General features: G+C 43.7%; 2 protein-coding genes and 1 long non-coding RNA gene across 10 annotated transcripts; 2 read left to right on the forward strand and 1 right to left on the reverse strand.

Annotated features, from left to right (window-relative positions):
• The first annotated feature begins 4 nt into the window (after positions 1–4).
• Positions 5–5041, forward strand: LOC6731311 (RNA-binding protein 39). 4 transcript variants are annotated; one of them, XM_039295572.1, is made up of 6 exons: positions 5–378; positions 443–557; positions 2896–3050; positions 3119–3523; positions 3605–4142; positions 4238–5041. In XM_039295572.1, exons 2-6 carry the CDS (start codon positions 504–506, stop codon positions 4874–4876), a joined length of 1791 nt encoding a protein of 596 aa, XP_039151506.1. In that variant the 5' UTR covers positions 5–378; positions 443–503; the 3' UTR covers positions 4877–5041. The 4 variants fall into 4 exon arrangements, 1 of the variants encoding a protein (XP_039151506.1); XR_005544302.2 differs by lacking the exons at positions 3119–3523; positions 3605–4142; positions 4238–5041 and having other exon boundaries at positions 226–378; positions 720–3019; XR_005544301.2 differs by lacking the exons at positions 3119–3523; positions 3605–4142; positions 4238–5041 and adding an exon at positions 1700–1774 and having other exon boundaries at positions 227–557; positions 1978–3019.
• Positions 5042–5389: 348 nt separating this feature from the next.
• LOC6731314 (trafficking kinesin-binding protein milt) lies at positions 5390–23304 on the forward strand. Of its 5 annotated transcripts, none has more exons than XM_016179693.3 (6): positions 5390–5794; positions 7896–8199; positions 8380–8589; positions 18681–18959; positions 19074–20676; positions 20795–23304. In XM_016179693.3, exons 2-6 carry the CDS (start codon positions 8025–8027, stop codon positions 21870–21872), a joined length of 3345 nt encoding a protein of 1114 aa, XP_016023883.1. In that variant the 5' UTR covers positions 5390–5794; positions 7896–8024; the 3' UTR covers positions 21873–23304. The 5 variants fall into 5 exon arrangements, with proteins under 5 accessions (XP_016023883.1, XP_016023884.1, XP_016023885.1 ...); XM_016179694.3 differs by having other exon boundaries at positions 5390–5706; XM_016179695.3 differs by lacking the exons at positions 5390–5794; positions 7896–8199; positions 8380–8589 and adding exons at positions 9777–9980; positions 13598–14566.
• LOC123327375 lies at positions 15810–16584 on the reverse strand. The gene is made up of 2 exons (XR_006542113.1): positions 16451–16584; positions 15810–16237 (listed from the first exon to the last, which is right to left on the reverse strand). It is a non-coding gene; the product is annotated as an uncharacterized LOC123327375 (long non-coding RNA).
• Positions 23305–23334: the final 30 nt, after the last annotated feature.

The following is a 23334-nucleotide window of genomic DNA, read 5'->3' on the forward strand; positions in this document are numbered from 1 at the left end:
GTATCGATAATCGACGTTTTGCAAAGCACTTAAAAACTTTTTTGAAAACTATAAAAGCAAATTGCCTTGTATTGCTAGTATTGCGAGAAAATGGCTAAATTAATCTTGAAGCAGCTGTAAGTAGTGGCTGTTACGGCGCTTTACATAGGTATGCCCTTGTCTAAACAGGCTCTTAAAGATTTATCAAAAACGGAACCGCCGACGTTATCGATATGGTGCCCGCATTGAAGTACGGTCACTAGTTATCGATAGTGCGTCATCGATAAGTTCTGTGACAACCCTGAAGCCGAAAACAAGCAGCCACGCTAGAGAAGAAAATCTGGTTGAAAATTGACAAAAATTGTAATTGAATAAGCGCAAAAGCCAAAAGAGAACTTCGTAAGTGGTCCTACGAATTGCGCTGTGCGTCCCCACCACATTTTGATTTCTTCAAACGTGCCAGACAACGAGCAGGGGACTTTTTTCACGGAGCACCCCGGATTGCAGCGAAGTAATTTTCGAATATGGCCGAGGACTTTGATGTGGAGGCGATGCTCGAGGCACCGTACATGAAAAACGTAAGTTCCCAAAGCCGGATAACAGCCGACTATCGTTTAAATTAAGTACCACTGGCTTTTGTGCCAACCCAAGGCAATTATTTTGCTGTGCAAAAACAAAATGAAAAAAATAGAAAAACAGTTACTTCATATGTATGTTTGTATACTTCTTTTCCCACATAGACACCCACAGGCGTACGTGCATTTTGTGTTTGTATGTAAGTCGTCTTCGTCTCGGGCACACACACACACACACACACATGTGCAGTCGATGCATACTAAGTGGTCTTAAATCGATTTTTAGCCTAATTTTGCTGTTTAATAAAAAATCGGCAGCCGGAACGCCAATCTGCGTGCTGATTTTCGTAATAATTTTTTTTTCACACTCGACTGCGTTCATACAGAAAAGTGTTTCGCCAACGGAAAATTTGTCTGTGTGTGGGTTTGTGTTGTTTATTTTCCTAAGCGGCATTTGATACAGTCCTGTACTGCAGTAGGTGTACAGTGGGGTGCAAAATATTTGGCAGGGCTGCAATTGCAACTAAAAACGTTTAACAAGTATCAGGGAAACTTAAAGGATTGAATTACCAACAAGGCAATTACTAACTTAATCATTAAAAAACAACGTATGTTTGTGATATTATACATATCTTACAAAACTTGGACTTTAATCTTTGTTAATGACTGAAACGGATTTTGTAGCAATTGGTATTCCTCTTATCTTATCTGGGCGACCCATCTAATAATATTTTAATAGGTTTAAACTTAGTCAAATGAAATCATACTGGTGAAATCCCAATATATTATAAAGTGATTTGTAGGTTAGCAAAACACATTTTTCCGTAGCATTTACAAATTCAATTTTTGGTGTGTTGTGGAATAAATCTAGTAAAATTATCATTAATTAACCCCAGCATTATTGTCCGACAGCTCGCCAAGGTTTTCGAAATAGTAGTCTATGAAGTCCAGCTGAAGTTGGAAATGAATTGAATTCTCTTTCGCCCCAAACCAACAACTCATGAGTTCAACGCTCTTATTTCTTCCTATCTGCTGTCTCACTAAGAACAACCGACAACTACCCACACACAATCACCATTAAAAAATAAAAAAAAAAACCAAACAAAAATGCTAGAATAATTCTTAAGGGTGAAATGTCTTTGCAGAGAATCGAATAAGCTCAATATTGTTGCTAGAGATTGTTTTGGTCATTCTAAACACAAAAAGCTGGAGACCATTTGGTAAGTTTTGAATGTGCCAGAAGCTGCGAAAAAAACCAATTACAAAATTACAAAACAATAAAAAAAAAACCAAAACATATCTAGGCATTTTGTATACAATATGATTTGTTTATGTTTGCGTTTTTTTTGAACACAATCCAATTGAAATCGTTAACTTACTGCTCTATGTAAACCAATGAAACTGAACGTGCACTAAATTTCAGATATACTCCTCCTAACTTGTCTGGGGCAGCAGGCAGCACTACTACTACTCTCACTCACAGTCAGACAAGAAAGAAAGTATCGCTCAAATTACAAATTACAGATTTACCATAAACAGAAATCGAAATATAAGCATAATTGTTGACCAACACATAAGCCCAAAACGCAAAGCCAAAGCCAAAAAACCAAACCAAACCTATTTGAACAAACAAAAAACGTAATAAGCAATTCTTAAACTATAGCACTACAATCTTACTTATATTATGTCTATGTCCTATATATATATAGACGACGTCTTTTTGAGAACCAATCAACCAGTCCACTCCACTAGCCAGCGCTAAACATTCCCCCAAAACTGATCTGATTGAGAATGAGAATGAGCATGGGAAATTTGCCCATGTGGAGACAACATTTCTCGCCGTCGTGAACCATCTGTGTGTGTGCCATATACAAATTAAATATATTACATATATTTACCAAAACTACGTATAAGATATCTCTCTATATCTATATCCTTATTACTACCTTTGCTAAAAATTGGCAATGATCCCCAAATGATCATTGTTGACTTAAGCATTTCTACTTTATATACTTGCAGATGCCAAAAATTTAACTAATTTACTTTGATTTGCTTTCTCTTATTCAAAAAAAAAAATATTTACGAAACTGAAAAAATAATATATCATAACAAACTCAATGATATAATCGAAAATCAACCAACATCTCAACAACGACAACAACGTAACGAACGATCAACACCCGTTATGTGTTCCCACCCACCAAAAACTGAAACCAATCGACAACAAAAAAAATAATCCACTTATCTGTATCTACATTATTGCTTGCGCCCAACCAACCCATCCTCCCTGTCCGATCCCACACCCAATCCACCAAACAAACAAAACAACCTATCTGTGTAGAATGTCAGTGCGGGCAGCGGTGGACGTGGTGGACGCAAGCGCAGCGGCAGCAGTCCAGGCGGCGGCGGTGGACACGATGACGACTACGCCGAGAATGGTCCGCGGAACGGAAGCGGCGGCGGAAGCTCACACAAAAAGCAAAGCAAGCGATCCCGGTAAGCTCAATCAATAATTAATGAGTTAAAGTAGTCAACGAGTCATTCCTTTTCTTTCACTCTCGCAGCAGTAGAAGCGGCTCGCGTGATGGCAAATCTCGACGAGATCGCGGCAATGAACGCAGCAGTCATCGGGACAAGGATAAGGAGCGCGATCGTACCCGCGACGGAGGCGACCGGGATCGACACCGCAGGGAAGGTGGCGATCGAGATCGGGAGCGGGAACGTGAGCGTGAGCGCGAACGCGACAGACCCCGTCGCAGTCGATCGCGGGATGAGCGCGGTGGAGGTGGTCGCTACGGCGATCGTGACAAGGATCGCCGCTCGCGAGATCGTCGCGCCGGCAGCAAGTCGTTGCAAGTGGATCGCTCGCGGGACAAGCGTCGACGTAGTCGCTCCCGCGATCAGCAGCGCAAACGGCTGAGTCCGATCCGTGAACGCAAGCGCAGCCATTCCCGCTCGAGGGACAGAAAGTAAGTTGAGATCATAGATTCCAAACCGAAACCCTTCTTTGTTGGCTCCTCTTTACATAATATTCTTCTTACTTATTATAGTAGTCGTCGTCGGGGAACCAATTCTCCGCGACGCCGCTCACCAGCGAATGGAGCTGAACGCACCACGCCCACCGAGCTCAGTCCCGAGGAGCGGGACGCCCGCACCGTTTTCTGCATCCAGTTGTCGCAGCGAGTGCGAGCACGTGACCTGGAGGAGTTTTTCTCCAGCGTGGGCAAGGTGCGCGACGTGCGTCTAATCACGTGCAACAAGACGAAACGCTTCAAGGGCATTGCCTACATCGAGTTCGATGATCCGGAGTCCGTGGCACTGGCCCTGGGCCTCTCTGGCCAGCGGCTGCTCGGCGTGCCCATCATGGTGCAGCACACGCAGGCTGAGAAGAATCGTCTCCAGAATGCAACGCCGGCATTCCAACCGAAGAGTCACACGGGTCCCATGCGCCTCTACGTGGGATCACTGCACTTCAACATTACCGAGGACATGCTGCGGGGCATATTCGAACCCTTTGGCAAGATCGATGCCATTCAACTTATCATGGACACGGAGACGGGCCGATCCAAGGGCTACGGATTTATCACGGTGGGTTTTCGAGCTGTTGAATGAATTATACAAGGATTCAGCTGTTTATTTATTTAATCATTAAGTTTAACTAATTTCCTGTTTCTAATTTGCAGTACCACAATGCTGACGATGCCAAAAAGGCTCTGGAACAGCTGAACGGCTTTGAACTGGCCGGTCGGCTCATGAAAGTGGGCAATGTGACAGAGCGACTGGACATGAATACCACCTCGCTGGACACCGACGAGATGGATCGCACGGGCATCGATCTGGGTGCCACGGGACGTCTGCAGCTGATGTTCAAGCTGGCGGAAGGAGCCGGTTTGGCGGTTCCCCAGGCAGCTGCCAATGCGCTGCTGGCTACAGCACCTCAACCGGCGCCGTTGCAGCAGCAGGAGGTGGCACCATCGATAGCCACACAGTGCTTCATACTGTCCAATATGTTTGATCCGCGTACCGAGACAAATCCTACCTGGGACGTGGAGATCCGCGACGATGTGCTGGAAGAGTGCGCCAAACACGGCGGGGTGCTGCACATCCACGTGGACACCATCTCGCACACGGGAACCGTGTACGTCAAGTGCCCGAGCACAACGACCGCAGTGCTGGCAGTGAATGCGCTGCACGGACGCTGGTTTGCCGGTCGAGTGATCACGGCGGCCTACTTGCCCGTAATCAACTACCACACCATGTTTCCGGACTCCATCAACGCCGTCGATCTGGTCACGTCCACGCGCAAGAACACCGACGATTAAGCTGAATACGTGGACAAAAATATTGTTAATATTCGTTACAAGAACTAATTTTTGGTCAAAACATTTTCAATTTTTTTAAAGACTCGACGCAAGCTGAAAATTAGGGGCACATATTAAAATACAATTAAATACATTTATAAATATATATGAATTTGAAAATTTTAACACTTCTCGCCTTCAAGTAATTATGTCCGTGAACTATATTAATGTGTAGATTGCCTGAAATGCTGCAAGATCGTGTTACAAATGGTTAATGACGTAGTTTCTAGTGCTTAATTTGTAATTTGCTAGTTTGACCGCCAAAAATGTAAGGACACCGACCGACCGACCTATCGATTGTTGGCTTGCACGGAGCTTGATTTTAAAACATTGGACATTGTAACATTTCCCATACTTGTTAAGCCGTAGTTTTACTATACAGATATTTTGTAGAAAAAAGAAACGCTAATCAAAAATAAATTGTAAAATCGAAAGAGTATTGAGTTTCAAGCGCCGATAACGATTGGCAGGGCAGAGCGGTTATCGGTGAACAGCGATAGTTTCGACTGCAGCCCTGGTTCTTGCATGTGTTGGGCAGCAGCCAATCGAAATCTGGCTAAATAAAATTAGTTAAACTCTTTGCTTTGCCAGCACAAACGCACACAGTACGGTGCACGTTGCATATTTTAGACAATTAACCAATAGCAAACATTTTCCAAATACTGACGAGCGCGATGTTAAGTGCGGAATTGAGGAAAATTCCATGTGACCCCTGAATTTCGTGTGCGTGTGTGTTTGTGAAAGCAGCGCGGAGAAAAAAAAATGGCAAACACAAGCCAACTACAACAAATGTAGGTACCACACAGCAACAACAACAATTAGAGGGGCTAATATAGGGCCGAAAATGAAAATTCAATAATTTGACGCCTTGGCGCAAAGGTTAGTTTTTCCAAGAGCTGTGAAAATTATTATGAAATGTGAGAAGTGCGCGCCTGTGTGTGTTTTATAATTCCCGCACACACACGCACAGCTGCGCCCCCGCAAATTTGTGTGCGTGAGTGTTCACGTGTGTGTGTGTGGGCGAGTGTGTTCATTTTTTTGACCTCCCCCAAACAGCATCCCCCGCCCACCGCCCCACCAAGCCAGCTGATTCATGCTGCTGGTGATAAATCAATGCTTCTAATCGAAGAAAACTATAAAAAACAACCGCATGCAACATTTAACGGTGTCGTCTAATGACCCTGCCCCATTAAACAACAACAAGCGACGCGACGCGCTACTTATATAAGTGCAAAAGTATGTGTGTGTGTTCGTGCGTTTGAGTGCCAAAACAACGCAACTTTAACAAATTGCTTGGCTTTTTGGCAAGCGTTTGAGGATTGTCGTCGCTTGGAAATTAATTTTAGAGCATTATGCCATCCACGCTAGTGTTTTTGGCCTGACAATTGCGCGCTCTTTGCGTCTAAAAGGAAAAGAAATAGAAATTTGAAAAATGCCTTCCTGTGTGTGAGTAATAGAATGCGTGAATGTGTGTGCTTGTGTTTGACAGCAGCGCAGTTGCTGCGCTGCCAAACTATTACCGTTAGCCGGCGGTTTTCATTCACGATTTTCCGTTTTGTTGTTATTTCTGTCTAAAAGCGAATTCCCCTCAGTTCTTCGATTTTCTACGTGTTATGCAATGCAAAATGCAGCCCAATGGGCGAGAAAAAAGAGCGCCATTGATTTTCTGCTGTTATCATTTGGCGGCCGTATCGCGATTTAGCGGGGAACACCTACCTTTCTTTTGGCGTCACATGCCCGCAACTCTTTGCTCTTTGTGCGTCATCGTTTAAAAGTCATTACGAGTTGCAAATTGAAAACTCCAATTCACATTCAGCTGTTCACGATTGCTGCGTACACTGTAAGAATACTTCGTTCACATTCCATTGGCATCTTCAAAATCGTAGTAAGGGTATTCCGACTCCTTTTTATATTCAAGTACTTATGATGGCATCATTTACCAGGTCATAAAACATCTGCGTTCACTGGTAAAAAAAAGTCTAGGTAGAAAACTCACCCCTTTTAAAAAAACTTCACCTTTTTCAGTATAAATCGAGGTCAAAATAGGTTCCAAAATCATAATCTATTAAAATTTTTAAAACCAATTGATCATTTAGTTGACCAGGAAATAACTATTATTTCTTTCTGTGCTGTGTTTATTGACTAATAACACTTTTACCCCTTGTTCGCTCGTTTTTTGCTATTATCACCGCGGTTTTTGATGTGTGTTTCTGAGTGCAGGCGACGGGCCTCTGAGCACGTAGTCTATCTGTTCCACATGGTTATGGCCATCTCTTTGGCTCTTGGATCTGCTCTTCGAGTACTCCACATAGCCGACCTCGAAACCGTCGGTATGACTCGACAAAGCTCGCAGACTCCACTCGATCAATTGGTTGCTTTCGGGCCAAGAAGAATCAGTTAACGCCTGCGCGGCGATCAGGTCTCTTCTTTGGTAGTTAAAAGTTTAAATACAAGTAAAATTTAGTGATATTCAGCACGCTTAACCCAAGAATACAAAGAATATACATAGTTATCAGCTTGTGAACGAAAATGAAAGGCATTTTGTCATTAAATGAATGATCTTTATCTACGTGAAAATCTGACTATTAAAATGCAGTGATTTCTTTCTAAAGTCAAAATTGTACCGTGTGGCAAAGGCCTAAAACGCTCATTTCACAGAAGTCAGTTTGCTTTTCACGGGGCGTCTGACTTTGCGACTGCCAATTTAGTAGTTGATAAATATTAGTCGAAAATCCTTTGACGTTGCGCTAATATTTATAGTATTCATAATCATTCACATTCGCCCGCCGACTTTATCAGCCAGCAAATAGATAAGCAAAAGTCGCATACGTTCGTTCCCCTGTTCGTTTGTTAGCAATGAACTCATTCCGATGGCAAATAGCGAAAATAGAGTGGAAAAAGTCGCTTGGCAGCTGGCTTATTAGTTTCATGTGATTGCCAGCAAATTAACACAAGCCCGCCTTCTCCTCTCCACTTTCAGTTGAGCAACTAACCAGACGCGGCACATAGGAGGAGTTCCCAGCCCAAGCGGTGCCCACCCCGCGAATCCCCAAAATCAAGGAGTAACAATTCCAAGACAATACTGCTAACCAGAAGCGATCACCATTTAATGCTATCCGCAACTTTGGGGGCCAATGGCGGCTCTCAGCCGCTCAGTCCCTCCGCCCAGGCGACGCTCAGCAAGCACCTGCCGCGCCTCCAGTCGAAGCGTCTCCTCCAGCAGACGCAGTTGCAGTCGCCGGCTGCCCCCAGACCACAGACCTGCGATGCCAGCTGCCTGACGGGTGAGCAAATCATTTCGATCTCGACCACAGTGCAACTACCACGAGCTAAGCTTACATGACTGAGTACTCGTCCATTAGGCCTTTTTCTGTGGCAAATCTGAGCTTGGTAGTTGAACTGCAGGTGCACTCTAAACAAACTTCACACAATCGTGCTAATATATTATGTTGTAATATTCACAGAGCTGTGCAGCAGCGAGAATCTGCCCGAGGTGGAGATTTTCTCGCTGCTGGAGGAGCAGATTCCCAAATACAAGGTGCGCAACGATTTCCTCACAAACTTCTCGGGCTATGCGAATGAGGACTGGTTCGTTCCGGCTCCAGCGCTGCCCATTCCGCCGGAGGGTCTGGGCCTGACCAAGGAGCAGACAAGAGAGTGCCTAAACTATTTCCGTGAGTTGCATTTAATTACTATTATAAGCATGTAAGAAGATTCCTGTAGAAAGTCAGTTGCGTTTCCATGACTCAATCATTTGAACGGATGAGATCATCGGAAAACCTTAAATATTATTTTAAGTGCGACTTGATTCGGGCTCTGTTCATCTGTTTGACTTCATATTTGTTCGACAAAAGAGTTTTTTTCTTATTAGTAAAGGAATATTGCATATCTATTTCTTTTCTAAACGATATTATAATCGTATCATAACTATACAATTGCAAAAGCAAAACTGAAATATTCTTTGCTTAATATTATTCATTATCTTCATATTGCAACTCATAAGTGGGTGAAGACCAAAGCCATTTATGGCTTTCCTAATATATTTGTTTGTATGGCACTGGTCGTCTCTGCCTAGCTATACAATTGCCCAATTAATACAAATTTATCAGCGGAAACTTGTGCGGTCACCCTTTGAATCATTCATATTCAGTGTGAGTTATACAATCTGTATACTATAGTAGAGTATATATATTCTGTATATCATGTCTTCTTTCACTTGTCGTTGCGCTTTTGTTTTTAAAAAATTCCCAAATGTTTTTATGCGTTTTTAAGTATTTTTCAAATTGTTTATCCTCCGTCGCTTGACAGCAAAACGCAATTTTCTTTTATCTACGCAAGAAAGCAGATTAAAAATAAATTGCCATATATACTATATGGTGCAGTATTCTTTTTGTATCACATGCCAATTTTTTGTCTCTGACATTTGTGCGAATATTATTGTTAATATTTCTTAGGCACTCTTGGAAATGTCTAGTTCATGTTTATTTATGGTTTTTGAGTTGACAACCATATGGAGATGATTTGTTTAAATAATTACCATTGGCTATAACAACTAAACAAATGCTGACACTTCGTTTTGTAGTGTCTTAAAACTAATCTCATCTTATTGGTTGCATTAATACTATGGGCAACAAACCATTTAAATGATTTTTTTTCATATAATAATGTGCAGGGAGCAAATATTAAAGCTATTAAATTACAATTTATGAATTTTAAAATACTGCCGACTTATCGATTTCCCGCGCTATTTCAACACTTGTTGCTCAAGACTCCAGGCAGTGTTGTGAAACGCCCGCTGTGACAGCTGTGGCCTGCCATTCACACAAGATCACTGCCACATGACAGCTCCATCGAAACAGCTGAGTGGGGCCCGGCCGGCGATACGGCAACGCTGCGCGTGCTTTTGTCATTTTGCTTTTCGATTTTGTCGGACGTTTGAAATCGGTGGGGAAAGAGGAAAAGTAATGGTGCTGCGCTCCGCGTGCTTGTGTGTGCGATATTTCAAATGTCTTAGCGCCGCCGCGAAATAAATACGTAAACTGAATTGTGTGTGCCAAAACGAAATGTAAGCGGTGGTCCGTTCGCTCCGTTAATAAGTGCGAAAATTACGAAAAATCTGTGTTTTCGTTCGGCGTTGGCAGTGAAATTGTGCGTGTGCACGTCTGGCATAATTTGCCAAAAATACTCGAGAAATATGTGTGCCAAATAAAAGCAAAATGGCATAAAGGCGAGCCAATGGCACTGCCGAAAAATCATTAATGCAAAAATTATTAATAATATTGCTCATACGCGCTGTGTGCGCCAGAGCAGTTGGAATTTCTCCAAGTGCCTTTTGTTCGTGCCGTCATACGAATTGAATTTATTTTTAGGACAACTATTGCCAGTGTATGTGTGTTAGTGTGTGTGTGTTTTTTTGTTCCTTTCCTTCATTTTTTTGTGAATTATGAAGAAGAAAACTCTGGCTGTTGTAAACATTTAAAGGGAACGAGCGTATTAATGTATTAATGGGTGGAGGCCATGGGCAGGGCTTGTTGTCTGTCTGTCAGCTTAATTTGTTCTTGCCGTTCATTCAATGGGGTTTCTTCGCTTGCAGTTGTTGTCGTTCCGTCTCTTTACATAATCGCTTTTCCATGCCGTCTTTCGGTTTCGCTGATAAGAAGTGTTTTAATTCTATATGGCCCTCTATCGGAATTTCCGTCCATCTCTGTCGCGCATCGGCATTCCGTCTCTGTCACTTCAAAAAAAAACCAGCTGTTTGCCGATGTTTGTTTGCATTGGGTGTGTGTGCGCTTTCCATTGTACATATGTACATGCATACATATATAGACATGTGCGTGGTGGACGGGCAATTCACCATTTACCGCTACACGAGTTCCCGACTTCCAGTTCTTGGACGGCAGCCGGTTTACAGTGATCCCTGGGTAAACAGAAACTCCTTACAGATGCTAATTTGTATATCTGTGCTAAGAACACAAATAAACAAAGCAAAGGTCAGGCTGGAAAAAACAATCCATGTGGAAGTGATCAATTGTATGTGTAAACTCTTGACGCCTGGAAATGTCATGGAAATATCAAATAATAGTAAACCCGACTTAAAAAAAGAATATAGATATTCCAGTATTTGTATTTTTACACTGAATTTCCATGAAGATTAAGAAGTGAAGATAAATTTCCAATTAGTCATTCTTTTCTTCACCTATTAAAAGTAATGATTAATAAGCATGAATCACACAGGTCAATGTATCTTGGTTATACAATCCGTTGATTACTTCTCTCATAGCCAGCTACAACTGTACTCCATTGGCGTGGCTTCTTGATCGATTGGCATTATCTTTACCCAGTAGCTTGGCTCTTCCGCATCAATCAACGGTTTATCTGGCTAAAGAACGCGTTCCGTTGGCTCATCAAGTGTTCCGCTAAAAAACCAACCACAAACTACAAATGTACAAATGTACAAATGGCTCTTGAGCTATGGGCCACGTTAAATGGACAGTCATAATCGCTCTGGCAATTGTACTTTTATTGGTGCTAAGCCTTTGCCGCACCAAATTCCGCGCGAAAATTGGTGTCATGTTCGTGGGTCCTAAACTCGGGCAAACCAACAAGAAAAATAAAAAAAAAACCAAGCCGCTTATGTGCAGATGACCAACCATGCTTCTTTTTAGTCAGCAAACAATTGGCCGAGATGGTTTACATACATATTGTGACATACTTTCATTGCGTCATTTCGCAACACTGCACCTGCAGGCTACTCGTTCAATCTGTCGGCATTTGTGCCTCTTCAGCGTTTTCCTCTGTGTCACTGGCCTATTGAGGAGGACAATCACACTACTGCCCGCCGCTAATTGGTCCAAGAAAATGTGGCTCAAAACGTTTTTTCCGGTAATAACCGGTGGATACAACTACCACTACCCACAGGCTATCACTCAACTGCAGCGGACATCGAACTTCCTTGACGTTGCCGTTGTTTGTTATTGATCAATAAAACTATTTAAATATTAGCTGCTCTTAATGCAGATTTATGCAGCTGAAGATTTCAAAAAGAAATCAGTTTAGGTGAATTATTGACTAGTATCGATTAAAGTAGTTGGTCAAACTCTAAAATGATTGTGACTTAAACTACCCACATAAATTGTTACCATTTATTACGCAACATTTTGTATCTGATTTGTGTGATCTTGAACTTATCCGTCGCATAAACACTTAATCCATCGGATTCCGAAAAAAAACCTTGTACCTTGCTCATCTTGTAGTGACCATAAAAATCTGCTTAAATGCACCGAACTTTTGCCATTAATTAATTACGAACACCATTTGTGAAAGTTGATGTGAACCAAATACATCAGAAAAACTGCAAAGCTACAAAAAAAAAAAAAAAAATAGTAACAAATAACAAATAACATGCCAAATAACAACTGAGTTGGTCTTATGTTACTGCTGCCGTTTTCGCTTCATTTTCGCGTGTACGAATTGATTGGCCTTTTTGGGATGTTTTACCTGCTTTTCCCTCGGCTATTTATTATTTATTCAGTTGTCTTTACATAATTACCATACCCCCGGGGCCCATGAATGTCTCGATCGGCTTATATCTTCTTGCCCATTATATATCATATATATCACATTTTGATTCAATCAGCCAATCCAGTTGTATGTTGCTCGTTTTGTCATATGTCATATGGTTTATCTATGCGATAAAGTGATTTATTGGCCGGCTACCTTCGAAAATGTTTAGCTGGCCTGAAGTTGGAAAACGTGACTCACAGGTGCATACGCGATGTGCATGTCGATGAACCTAAAAAAACCTCAAGCGTAGGGATGCAAAAAATAAAATTAATTTCAAGTTAAAGAAAAAACGGTGACTCGGATCAGTTGACTCATCTGCGCATCTGGGATTGTGGGCACCCAGGCTTTTTGTTCGACTAGCCAGCAGCAGGCAGCAGCGGCTTTATGTTGGCCATCTCATGTTGGCCGTTCATTTGGCACAACCGTTAGTAACTGAATCTAGCTCAGCATCGGCACTTATCGCAGCTGGGTTCAGCTCAATTTTCTTTCACTTCGCCCGAGTGGTCGGCCATAAAAATGATGATCGAATGCTGGCTATTGAGAGCGTGAATGGACCAACCAGCTACTTGGGATGTGCACCATTTCCCACATTCTGAAGCGCAGCCCACGCGTTTTTCCTAACTGAGACGCTTCTAGTTTGGCCAGAGTTTTCCCAGCAACAACCTACGTGATCTTGGCCACGGACCAGCGCCATTCGAACGCATTCTCCCTAGGCTAACTAATTTGTAAAACTCGTTTGCGCCCAACTTTCCTCAAGTGGCAGCCACTAAATCTCCGCCATGCCCACACAATCTGTCCACTCCACTCTTCTCCTGCGCGCGGCGATGTGAAGTCGTCGCAGTTTTGAAATATTTGTGATTTATTTTTTCAACTGGCATTGTATGTAAATGCTGGGATTTATATGCGCAAACAAAATTTTGCCATTGTTGATATTTTTTGGGAAATGAGGCAAACATCTTCCGCAGATTGCCGCCTGCTGATGGCGACTTGCCTCATAATCCGAGTGTTAACATTCGGCAGTCGGTCGAAAGATATAGCCCATCGATAGGTGCAATTTGCGCAGTATTTTAACAAGAAATTGAACAAAGTAACTAACACACACACACGCAATCTTTATAGGCACTGAATGCAAGCCAAATTCCAGAAAAGCTGTTAAAACAAAACTCTATGAAAATTTCCAGTTAGAAGTTATTTGTTCGTGTGTTCCAATACATGTTAAAATCGAAATTATTATAACTTAAAAGTTCGCGCCAAAGCCAAGCAAACGATGTACGTACAGCAAAATGCCATTCCTAAACAGTTCATCGCGAAGTAAACCAAATCAACAAGAACCAGAGCCACATCATCATGGCATCAGGAAGCTGGACTCCCTGCCCATAATAGTCGAGCAGGAGGCGGACGACTATGGGCAAACCTTCGAGCATGGCAACCAGCTGAATAGCACCTTTTACGTGGACGGCGAAGCCGGCAGTTCGTCGACCTCGCTGGTCGAGAGCAAGTCGAGCAGCTCGCTGTGCTCCACCGCCACCTCCGAGGATTCCCTGAATGCCACCCTGATCACCAGCCAGCCGTCCAACTCCAGCAAGCATTTCGAGAACACCTACAAGCTGCTGGGTCAGCACCTGGACTTCAATTGCCAGCGCTCGGCGGATAAGCGACAGCTTCTGAATGGATCTGCTAGCGATTTCGATAGCCTGTCCAGCTGCTCCTCCATGTCGGCGATCGTCAATGGGATTGAGCCGCCGCCCACGCGTCTGGAACTCGAACTGGAGGCAGTGGATCGCATGCGTTGCATTGTCCAGCAGATGAAGTCGGGACCAAAGTCGATGGATACGCCGCTGGGCGTGTCGGCACCTCATCTGGCGCTGCTGCACGACTTCGCCTCGAAGGGGCAGCGAAAGGTGGAGGCCAGTGTGCCGGGCACGCCGGTACCCAGTCCGATAACGGGCGCACTGGAGGCGCCGCACTTTGAGTTGCCACAGGAGCTGCTGCAGGCGGCCAGCAGCTGGGAAGTCATGTACTACGCCTCCAAGAACGTCGATGGCAAGAACTGCCTGAAGGTGGTGCGCAGTCTGCTGACGAATAAAGGTAAGAACGATGTCTGGACGGGATGTTTCTGATGGATCCCATTCTTCTGAACTTGTAGCCATGTCAAGTGTCTGATAATTGAGGCATTAAGATAACATATAATCCATCGCTCTTCATGGCACAAGAGATACCAATCACTCCAGTGATAATAGGTACACTCGAATAGTTTGCGGATTCGCTGAACCTTTTAATAACAATTGTAGTTAAAGTTCGCTATAATCATTTTATTGCATTGTTCATATTGAATTAGTAATACCTTTATCTTTGGCAATCGGTATGATATCTGCCTTATCAATATGCTTACATGGCTTTACTTAGATTGGTTTGTTATTAACGTATTTTGGCAATATGGCCTCACACTTTCGTACTTTCTTTTCTTATCGCTGAAGTGCAGGCTGCATGTCTTAGCCTTAATTTGGGGTCCTATCTTATCGAAAGTCTTTCCATATATTTCCTATTATTAATGAACTTTAGTGTTGTTTTCCCTGTTTATTTCTGAGTTCTTTTGTTGTGGTCGACGTGTGAGCAAACACGACAGCCATTTTTTTGCACATATATGTAGGCTTGAGCGAATATTCTCCATTTACGCCCATTTATTTTCTTTTAATTCGCTGAGTGATGTTCAGACTTTGTATTTGCTTTCGATATACTATACTATATGGATCGTTATTAGAGCCGAGTCTGGCATATTGATATTTGCACAACTTATGATGGCTTTTGTACGATCCTAAAATCGCCTATAGACGATTTTAGCAAGTTCATTAGAGAAAAACTATCAAGCACATGATCTCATCTTGTGGCTGGGATCTTTATTGCTGGGGCCGCCACTTATCTACGCAAGTTTTGTATTAATTTAGTTTTCCGAATGTGGAGAGGAGCTTTTTTTTGCCTTATCATTTGTTTGCCAGACACACACTATCTTTGGGCGATTGATTGCGGAAAAAGCTCCAGTCATTTATTGCCATTAATGCAGGCAAAAAACCACATGACATTATTGTCTTGAAATCATCACTGAAGTTCTATTAGCGTAAAGCTGTCAAAAAAACCCATTAAGTACGTTTTTATGACTTGCACGTAAGAGGGTTTCTCTCTATATCTTAAAAACTAATCGAGGCGCTATACTAAAGTGTTTTAAACTACTGATTCCCTTATGGAATTTTAATGTATCTAACGCACATGACTCACTAAATTAAGTTTTTGGATATGTTAATATATTTATTAAATTAATATAAAACACATAACATTAAAGTGCGGTACAACTTTCATATATTTATTGCTTTATAGGGTAATATAAACTGCTAAACGCAGACGTAAGATAATGAGTTTTCTTCCAATTTTTATGACTGGCCGACGCGTGCTGTAAATCTTTAAGTGGAACATTAGCAGGTTCACAAACTCTCTAACTAGATTTTTAATTTTTAGAGCAGAGTCCGGAAGATCGTAAATCGGCTAATCCGATCCATTGCTGATCCTAAACCATTTCATTTTGTGCAATAGTTTTCTACCTGATTTATCTAAATGTTTTGTAATTCGTGGAAAGACGTCTCAGTAAAATAGATACGCAGAAAATTACCCGCGTAGTTTTTCGCGCCCTAACCATGAATGGGATTAGGATTAGGCGGAAAATGGTTCCGGTTTTTAGTTGGATTTTTCAATTTTCCCGCTGTTTACCTGAGAAATAGGAAATATGATATATTGTGAGGGGAAACAAACAATTGGCAAAGGGATTTGATGACCAGGGTCGCCTATCCGGCTCATGAGCATCGAAAGTTTCAAGTTAAATTGTTATCTTGAATTGAAGTTATTTATGTCGCCAGTTTTCGCTTGCATTACTGAAGTTACGCAGTATCATTGAGTCGACCCTCTTACACCACTGCTATTTACCTTTTGTGAGCTGGCAACACTGTACCGCTCTCTGGCTCTCGCATTTGTGGATGCCATGGTGGTGGATGTGGACTTCGATTCCAATACAACAAACGAAATTCATTCACTCTTGGCTTCCACGCCTCGCGCTTGTCATTCTCTCGAGTATCTGCAATCTGTAAATTACACAATTTGTGCAAAATCCGAACGGAAAAGTAAAACAATTTGTGCCAAACAATTTGCCAAAGTCAAGGAGTTGCAATTTCGAATAGTGTGCATGCGGTTAAAGATTTAATGAGCAATTCGAAACGTTTGCAAACTGCGAAAAGAATATAAAAAACAGCACGCAAAAGGCGTAAGAAGAAGAGACTGTATTTGTGTGTGTGTGTACCGTCACGAGTTTGGAGCGCAGTTTTTGTCCGTCTTCTTCTTTCCATCTATATTTGAAGTTTTCGCGTTTATAAGTTTTTTGTTGTTGTTTGTGGGTTATGTCTCTAACCTTTGGACTTTTGAACTGCTATTATATATTTATTGTGAAGTGAAACGCCGAAATATTTAGCACATGTGAGTTTACCAAAATTGTGTTTTTTTTATAGTATTTCCATTTAGAATTCCCAGCTGTAAGCGTAACTATTGCCATTTCCCTTTCACTGGAAATGTCTTGGGGGGAAAACGCCTTTTACTTTAAGTGATGCTGCTGCAGTTGTTGTTGTTGTTGGTACTGCTGTTTCTATTGTTGCTGCCTGCGCTGCCGGTCCTCCTTGGTCGACGTCGACGTCGCAGCTGCCATTTGAGTGTGTGCGTTTGGCCGAGCAAGAAGTTCCACTTCCAGTTTCCAAGCTGCGCTCATGGCTATTTATAAAAACAAAAACAGAAAAGATAACATTGAGCCAGTCAAGCGAGGTTTTTTTTGTTTTACGTTTATTTTCGGCCAAGCGAAATCTTTGAACGAAATAAATTAACGAGCTGCAAGTGATTTTGCGCATGCTCCGCTTTTAGTGGGTGGCAGTGAAGAGAGCCAAAAGTGAGTGGGAGAGAGCCTCACGATGAGAGTTATTCATTTTCTCTTGTGACTCTGGACAATTCACATTAATTTAGCAATTAGTTTTAATGTTTACATTCACCGAGCATCAAGGCAATTGAATAAAAAACTACAAAATCATGTGACCCCCGGGTGAAAACGAATAAAAGAAACGGATAAACGGGGTGAAAACGCCGAGGGAAAAAGAAAACACCCCTCTTTGTACCGCTAAACAAGCCGACAGTGCCTAGACGGAATTTGTAAAATGCTTTAAAAATTACATAATACAAATCGAAGAGGAAATTGCTTAACGAAACGATTTAAATTTAAATGTGATTAGATCTAAAGCAAGAACGCTAAGTGACTAAGAAAAGAATTTGCCAAAGAAAACGAAAGAAATCAACAAAGACAAAATGACGCACGTAAACAATGGGGAAGTAATGGAAAAGGAGATGGAGCCAACGGGAGAGCGAGAGAGAGACAGGGAGACTGCTGCCGGCAGCGGGGTCTATCATCGATTTTTAGCCAGTGCATCGGAGCGAGATGCCAATAGCGGGAATGCATTGGAAGCTGCAGCGACAACAACAAAAACAGCCACAACGATTACCAACTTGGAAGACTTGGCCTTTGAGGCATGCCAAAATTGGTCGGATTTGCACCAAGACTTCTTCATCACGGACGATGAACTTGAGTACGAGGATGAACTCTCTTTGGGCAGCAGCATAGGTGGAAACATTGCAACAACAACGACAGCAGATGCAGCAGTAGAGGGGCTTATAACGGGAGAACAGCAGAACGAACAGCTGCTGATGGAAGGTGCTTATGCCATAACTGTTAAATCGATGAATCCAGTCCAGTGTGGAGCTATTGCACTCCTTTCCAACACTGTCACAGGGAGTCTTTCAAAAAGTGCCTCCCGCTACGGTGAACTTTTTTTGTAACGAACAACTTTTTACAAAAGTTTGTAAACAGTTTCTTCAGTTGATTTGTGCTGAATTGATTTGTGAGAAACATTTGTCTACTTATTAGAAGATTGAGAATATATATTCTTAAATTGTACAAGTAAAACTAGAATAACAATATCACAAATTTGTCACTGTCAAACAGAGCCTGTCGATCAAATTGCCATTATTTTCTACGAATATACAAATTCCTACATACTTACTACTTACTCCACCCATTGATTGCGTTTATGGTTCCATAATTATTTGGTTCTTGTATATTTTATAGTTCTATGCGGCAACCGCGTTAGCCAAATGACTCGGGCGTACGATGACATTGAGGCCGTGACGCGACTGCTGGAGGAGAAGGAAAAGGACCTAGAGCTGACCGTGCAGATTGGCAAGGAGCTGCTCACCCAGAACAATGCACTCGAGGCACGGGTCGCGGATCTGGAAACCGATCTCAAGGCCTCCAACGACGATCGTGCTCAGCTGGTCCACGAGCTGCACAAGAAGAACGAGCTCATCTCTGTGCTTACCAACGATGCAGACGATGGCACAGATACTGGTGAGTTAAACACAGATAACGTTATCTACATGGGTAGATAAGTGAACAAGAAATCAACTTTGTATAAGTGCGAAAGTACTTCATGACTAATTATATATAATTGTCTCTTCACAGACACTCCCACCATGTCGAAGTCTATAACTTTGGATCTACTGCAGCGCAAGGTCAACTCCCTGCTCGACGAGAACAAGTCTCTGAAGTGCGAGGCCACCCAACTGGCCCACCAGACGGACGAGGTGGAGGAGCACGAGCGCCAGCTGATGGCCGATATCAGTGCTCAGCTAAACGATGCCAACTCGCAGTACGACAACCTAAGTTTGGAGTTGGAACGGCAGCGTGAGGAAAACCGGCTGCAACATGAGCAGATCGTGAACCTGACCGCTCGCCTGGCGGAGGCGGAAATGCGGCTACACCAACTGACGCAAGACAACGACGAACATCTCTCGCTGCTGCACGTGACGAAAGAAAACCAAAATGCTTTGGCCCTGGAACTGGTGGAGTTCAAGCAGCGCTACGAAGAGGTGCTCGCTCTGCTGCACTCTGCTCAGGATCAGCTGAAGCAGCAGCGAAAGCGGTCGCAGCCACAGGCCAGGAGCTCCTTCCTCGGCGGCCTTGGAACAAGTGGCGCTGGCATGGGCGGTCTTTTCCCGCCGGATTCACTGCACTGTGAGCTTATGGAGTCTTCACTGTACTCAGAGAATAGCCTAGACTCTGGCATATCCGGCGACAGCCAGCGATCAGCGGACCGCATTAGCCGCATGATGATGCACATGCCGTCCGGCGGCATGAGCTCGTCGACCATGGGAGGTAGCGTGTATGCGGGAGCTGGCAATGTGCCGCCTTACAAGCGGGTATTCGACACAGTGCGATGTGCCGGCAAGAGCGGCAACTACATGGACAGCGGCAACGTGTCGATGACCCAACTGGGAGCTATGTCGATGAGCAGCTCTTCGGGGCCGCGCATGGCTTCGATGGCGTATCCAGCGGGCTCCTACTATCGTGGCGGTAGCAATCAGTCTCTGGGAGTTAAAACTCTGTCAAGCGAGAGTCTCAACTCCCAGTCGGATGACGGTTATCCAGCCCAGCCCTCTGGTGTGCCAGGAGCGCCCGGCGCCAAGGAGCTGGAGGCGGCTCTCAAGAGGCTGACGCCGGCTGAGGTCTTGGCTCGCCGTGCTATGTTGTCCTATGCTCCGGCTGGAACCTATAACTACGACGAACCAATGGGTCACGGTACAGGTAATGTTCGAAACTCGGATCTACCGCTGGGTGTGCGCACGCCGGACAGTATCATGTCCACCGGCTCGTCGGGAATGTCGGGCTCCACAAATCACATGTCCGCCTCGATGACGCATCAGTGGCGCCTACCCGAGAAGTTGCAGATCATCAAACCCATGGAGGGATCGCAGACATTGCACCATTGGTCGCGCTTGGCCACGCCCACGCTCAGTGGACTGCTGGACGAGCGTCCCGGCGTGACGATCCGTGGTGGACGTGGTCTGGACGATCTGGGAATGCAAATCTACACGCTGTCGGACGTAGAGGAGGACGTTAGCGATGATCTGCCAGGCAAACAGTTCGAAGCACCGGGCTGCACGTTCACCTACACCAACAGCATGGTCATGCATCCGGACGATGGATTCGTAAACGATCTGTCATTCCTCTCGCAGTCGCAGATGTCGTCCCGAATGGCCTCCACGTCGACATCAAGGCAACCCAGGTTAGTATAAAATGATATGCCACCTGCCATGTGTTTGAGACTCGTTTTCCTTCTCGTTTTTCGTTTAACGCATTATTTCTTAGCCCGAATTCTAATTCTTGTTGTGTTCTACTTTCAGTTGTCCTGCCACGCCTCGCGCTGGACTATCGCGCAAAAATTCCTGCTCCACATTTTCGGTGAACCTCGGACTCGCTGGAATGCTGAATGAGAGGGGCATCAAGGCGGTGACGCCCAGTGCCCTCAACACGCCCGCCGGTCCCAACTTTTCGCCCACGGTGACGCCATGCAACAGTCCGGAGGGATCACCTCCACGTGCCCAGTCGCCCGAGCCGCTCTTTGGACTGCTCTCGTCTGGTGCAGATTTGATACGACGCAAAATCGTAGGCGATCAGCATCAGCAGCAGCAACAGAAGCAAAGGAGCAGCCTTAGCAAGCAGCAGCAGCAGAAGATCATGCTGTCGCACCTGGAAAGACGTGCCCTGCGATCGCTGAACCTAATTGAGAAGGTGGAGAGCATTGGACTGGAGAACATAATAAGCGCACAGAGAGGCCTTGGCTCAGGAATCGCGAACCGCAGCAGCTCGCCCCTGAGCAGTGGCAGCCTACAGAGTCTCCACACCAGCAGCAACAGCATTGTGGACGACATACACTTCGATCGGGCACAGATCAAGGGTGTCCTGCATCGAGGCCTGAAGTCGCCCACGCCCGCAACAGCATCAACATCAGCAGCTGCGGCGGCTGCAGGGCCAGGTATCTCGACGAGCAGCAGCACGAGCGCTTACAATAGCGATGACAGCGACGACCAGGGCTTGGTAATGAAGATCAAACCGTCGAAGAGCGCGACACCCACAACAACAGGAGCAGCACAAAGTCAGCCAAGCGCTGGGACGACATCCAACGGCACGGCGAGCGAAACGCGACTGAAGCAGATGCAGCGCCAGAAATCGCGCAGGCAGCTAAAGAACGGAATGGCCAACCAGAGGCCTGATCTGGGCACAATTTCTGGCGCCGGAGGAGGCGGACGGGTGCGTCCGGATCTGGGAAAGGTAGCCGACAGCGGCAGCAGCAAGCTCAGCACCAAGCGAAGCGAGGCTAAGCCTGCGGAGGAGGAAGAGGCGACACCACAGACCATCACACAGGCGTTTGTGGGTTCAGTTAGTTCCTTGCTTTTTGGCCGCAAGGGCGGTTGGCTGTAAAACAAATAGCTAATCATTCACAACCTTATTCTTACGCTTGCTGGACTATAGTTTACTTTTAAAGGAACGGCGGAAGTAACATTTTTATTTAAGCACTACGCGAGAACAAGTTGAATAACGAAACGTAATGTAAGCGTGTGATGATCGTTTAGTTTAATTTTTCTGTTTAATACCCCGCATAATGCCTGTCATCGCCACCTTAAGCAACACTGGAAGAAGGTTTTAGTGTTTGTAGCTGTGATTTGTAAATACATATATAGAGAAATGTTTAAATTTAGTAGTTATTAATCGAGTACTTCGCATATTATTATTATTCTTTTTGCTTCAACCGACGACGGCAATATAAGAACAAAACGAAGGCCAGTTCGTTAGAGAAACCGAGTTCCAAAGCAGCTATTTTTAATTTAAACTACATTTTGCCAATTTTGTATTTATTTTCCCTGTGTTTATTACCACTTAAACGAAAACGAAACCGAGTATACATTTAATTTTATGATTTCGTTGTGTAAAGGGTCAAAGCAGGTGCAACGTTGTACATATATAGGAAGAACAAAAAATGAGAGAGATCAATCTGTAACTTGAATGTGGTTAAGTAAAGAGGTGCATATATATTTTTTTACACGCGTATATAGTTTGCGTTTTTCGCTTTCCACACAAGAGACGTACTCCGTAGCCCCTATCCTCCCAAATACTGTATCACAAAGATCATAACTCAAAATGCTATTGCTTTGACTTACAACTTATTTCGGTGGTGACAACTGCGCCACCATACGAGAAATACATAAATTATAGCGAAAAACGATTATTTTTCTAGTCCTACACTGGGTGGGTGCTCGTTTGGCTATGCAGAACCGCAGAGCATAGCTTCCAAACAGAGCGCACTTAACCCGAGACACAAGAACTTAAGAGCACTGAACAAATGTGTGAAGAAATCCGTATTAGTAGGTTCAACGATAGGGAACAGCATCCAAGATCCAGTAACGAATGCACCATGGCCAACCAATCAAGCATTAGCAATAAACGGACACATGTTATCCAATCACTCGCGATCACACAACAGCTCGCAGTTAAAGTCTATTATTCTCAAAACTGAAGTGTAATAAAGTTGAAGATTAGATCAGTACTACTTTTGTTATTTTGACTTCGAACGGTTTTTAATTTGAAGAACGAAAATATCATGGAATAAGAATATATCGATTAAGATCAAGAAGTAACATATGTTTATTGGAGTTGTACGCGTTTTTCGAGGATTTATGTTTAATAGCATTTCAACTGAGCAGTTAGCATTGAAAGCTAATCGAGTGCGTGCCCTAAAGCGTAAATTATACAACAATTTGGAATACAAAAAGGATTGTAAAAGTTATTAGTTTTAATTATCAATATATTTATTTATATCTGCAAAATAAAGAGAACATCGTTAAATACAAAATGATTGAAAGCGTTTTTTTTCACATTGGTAACC

The sequence above is a fragment of the Drosophila simulans genome, chromosome 2L, assembly GCF_016746395.2.
Source record: "Drosophila simulans strain w501 chromosome 2L, Prin_Dsim_3.1, whole genome shotgun sequence".
Taxonomy (NCBI): domain Eukaryota; kingdom Metazoa; phylum Arthropoda; class Insecta; order Diptera; family Drosophilidae; genus Drosophila; species Drosophila simulans.

Bases quoted from the DNA above. Each gene is read 5' to 3' on its own strand.
- LOC6731311 (XM_039295572.1), top strand. From the start codon at position 504: ATGGCCGAGGACTTTGATGTGGAGGCGATGCTCGAGGCACCGTACATG. The intron at 558-2,895 runs GTAAGTTCCCAA...CTATCTGTGTAG, and splicing joins AGGCACCGTACATGAAAAAC to AATGTCAGTGCGGGCAGCGG. The intron at 3,051-3,118 runs GTAAGCTCAATC...TCACTCTCGCAG, and splicing joins AAGCAAAGCAAGCGATCCCG to CAGTAGAAGCGGCTCGCGTG.
- LOC6731314 (XM_016179695.3), top strand. From the start codon at position 13,762: ATGCCATTCCTAAACAGTTCATCGCGAAGTAAACCAAATCAACAAGAA. The intron at 14,567-18,680 runs GTAAGAACGATG...TATATTTTATAG, and splicing joins CAGTCTGCTGACGAATAAAG to TTCTATGCGGCAACCGCGTT. The intron at 18,960-19,073 runs GTGAGTTAAACA...GTCTCTTCACAG, and splicing joins AGACGATGGCACAGATACTG to ACACTCCCACCATGTCGAAG.